Source organism: Camelina sativa, chromosome 4 (genome assembly GCF_000633955.1).
Source record: "Camelina sativa cultivar DH55 chromosome 4, Cs, whole genome shotgun sequence".
Taxonomy (NCBI): Eukaryota; Viridiplantae; Streptophyta; class Magnoliopsida; order Brassicales; family Brassicaceae; genus Camelina; species Camelina sativa.
Genome location: NC_025688.1, coordinates 25,421,717 through 25,424,487, shown reverse-complemented (window position 1 = coordinate 25,424,487; position 2,771 = coordinate 25,421,717). Strand labels below are relative to the sequence as shown.

At 42.4% G+C, this 2,771-nt stretch overlaps 1 protein-coding gene across 1 annotated transcript in view; it reads left to right on the top strand.

The window, feature by feature from the left end:
* Positions 38-2,771, top strand: part of LOC104784281 (ABC transporter B family member 6-like) — a gene marked incomplete at its 5' end in the record, with an annotated part of 5,642 nt that continues 2,908 nt past the window's right edge. The window contains 5 exon segments of the mRNA XM_019244976.1: positions 38-238; positions 332-672; positions 843-1,627; positions 1,720-1,961; positions 2,248-2,559. Coding sequence (XP_019100521.1) covers positions 38-238; positions 332-672; positions 843-1,627; positions 1,720-1,961; positions 2,248-2,559 — 1,881 coding nt within the window.

Genomic DNA, 2,771 nt, shown 5'->3' with positions numbered 1-2,771 from the left:
GGGTTTATCTTATACAGGAGAAGTTCTACTTGATGGGGAAAATATTAAAAATTTAAAATTAGAGTGGCTGAGATGCCAAATAGGCCTGGTGACACAGGAACCTGCCTTGCTTAGTCTGAGCATAAGAGAGAATATTGCATATGGCCGAGATGCTACTCTGGATCAGATAGAGGAAGCAGCTAAAAAAGCTCATGCACACACATTTATCAGCTCACTTGAAAAAGGATATGAAACTCAGGTAACTATCCACTGAAAATTTTGTAGTTATGAGTATATTTTTGGTGCTTCTATTAGCATTTTATAATTTGAAAATGACTTGTTTGTCTTTTAGGTTGGGAAGACTGGTTTAACGTTGACGGAGGAGCAAAAAATAAAACTGTCAATTGCTAGAGCTGTACTCTTAGATCCAACAATTCTCTTGCTTGACGAGGTCACTGGAGGACTAGACTTTGAAGCTGAAAGAGTTGTCCAAGAAGCTCTTGATCTTCTAATGTTAGGACGGTCGACCATAATAATAGCCCGACGACTAAGTCTTATAAGAAATGCTGACTATATTGCTGTAATGGAGGAGGGTCAGCTACTTGAAATGGGTACACATGATGAATTAATCAACCTTGGTAATTTGTATGCTGAGCTTCTGAAGTGTGAGGAAGCAACAAAGCTACCCAGACGGTAGGATTCTCCAGCCAAGACCATATACATATCTAACAACTTGTCAATTCTGTTGTGTAGTGAAAGTCATGTGGTAGATATATTTGTCTGGCTGCTTTTGATTTGTAATGATCTGTGTAAGGGTGAACTCTGATGATTATACTTGTTTGTGGAACTCTTTTGACTTGCAGGATGCCAGTTAGGAACTACAAAGATTCTGCTGCGTTCCAGGTGGAGAGGGATTCCTCAGCTGGCCTTGGCCCCCAAGAACCATCATCGCCTAAAATGGCCAAGTCTCCATCTCTTCAGAGAGGTCATAATGTTTTCCGTTCCCAGGAACTGTGCTTTAATAGTGAAGAATCACCCAATGATCATAGCCCTACACCAGAGAAAATGGGAGAAAATGGCTCTTCGTTGGATGTTGGTGATAAGGAACCAACCATCAAAAGGCAAGATAGTTTCGAGATGCGGTTACCGGAACTACCAAAAATTGATGTTCAGGGTCCACAACGTCAGAAATCAAATGGTTCAGATCCTGAGTCCCCTATATCACCCCTTTTGATATCAGATCCCCAAAACGAGCGCTCCCATTCACAGACTTTTAGCCGCCCTCTTGGTCATTCGGATGACACTTCAGCAAATTATAAGGTGGCCAAGGACGGTCAACATAAGGAGTCACCTTCATTTTGGAGGTTGGCACAGCTTAGTTTTCCAGAGTGGCTATATGCTGTATTAGGGAGTATTGGTGCTGCCATCTTTGGTTCATTCAATCCTCTTCTAGCTTATGTAATTGCATTAGTAGTGACGACATACTATGAGAGCACGGGAAGCCACCTGCGTGAGGAGGTTAACAAGTGGTGCTTGATCATTGCCTGCATGGGAATAGTGACAGTTGTTGCCAATTTCTTGCAGCATTTTTACTTCGGTATTATGGGGGAGAAAATGACTGAGAGAGTGCGGCGGATGATGTTCTCAGGTACTACAATACTTTTCTCCAGTGTTTAACTCACTTCACTACGCATTGCTACTTTGAGTTGCTTGGTTCATTAATTTTCTCTTATGTGACAGCGATGCTGCGTAATGAAGTTGGATGGTATGACGAAGAAGACAACAGTCCAGATACATTATCCATGCGCCTAGCAAATGATGCCACTTTTGTCCGAGCCGCATTCAGCAACAGGCTTTCGATATTTATTCAGGATAGTTTTGCTGTTATTGTTGCCATTCTTATTGGATTGCTGCTCGGTTGGCGCCTGGCCCTTGTTGCATTGGCGACTTTGCCAGTACTTACTCTTTCTGCCATTGCGCAGGTTTGTTTCTTTTCTTCAGTTCTCCCCAATAAGCCTTATGTTACTGTCTAGATGACCGTTTGAAGTTGTTTTCTTATGTCTATTTGTCCCAATTCCGGTCTAGTTGTTGCATGCATCCCTCTGTCAAAATGTGTTTCTAATTTTTGCAATAGGTTTCCAGTTCAAGTAACGATTTAAGATGTGAATTTTCCTATTTTACGTCATTTGTTCATCTCATCGTCATGTACTTAGCTTGGAAGTCTTTGTCTGTTCTGCTAGTGCTGGTTTCTAATAACCCTTATTTCAGAAACTTTGGCTTGGTGGATTCTCAAAGGGCATCCAAGAGATGCATCGAAAGGCGTCTTTAGTTCTTGAGGATGCTGTCAGAAACATATATACCGTTGTTGCTTTCTGTGCCGGTAACAAGGTGATGGAACTCTACAGACTGCAACTCCAGCGTATACTCAGGCAGAGCTTTTTCCACGGGATGGCTATTGGCTTTGCGTTTGGTTTCTCACAGTTTCTTCTCTTCGCCTGTAATGCACTCCTCCTGTGGTACACCGCGTTATCAGTAGACGGCAGATATATGAAGTTATCTACAGCTCTAACCGAGTACATGGTTTTCTCTTTTGCTACATTTGCCCTTGTCGAGCCATTCGGGTTAGCACCTTACATTCTCAAGCGCCGTAGATCTCTCGCTTCAGTTTTTGAAATCATAGATCGAGTTCCTACAATCGAACCTGATGATACCTCAGCTCTTAGTCCGCCTAATGTCTATGGAAGCATTGAATTGAAAAACATCGACTTCTGCTACCCAACCCGCCCAGAAGT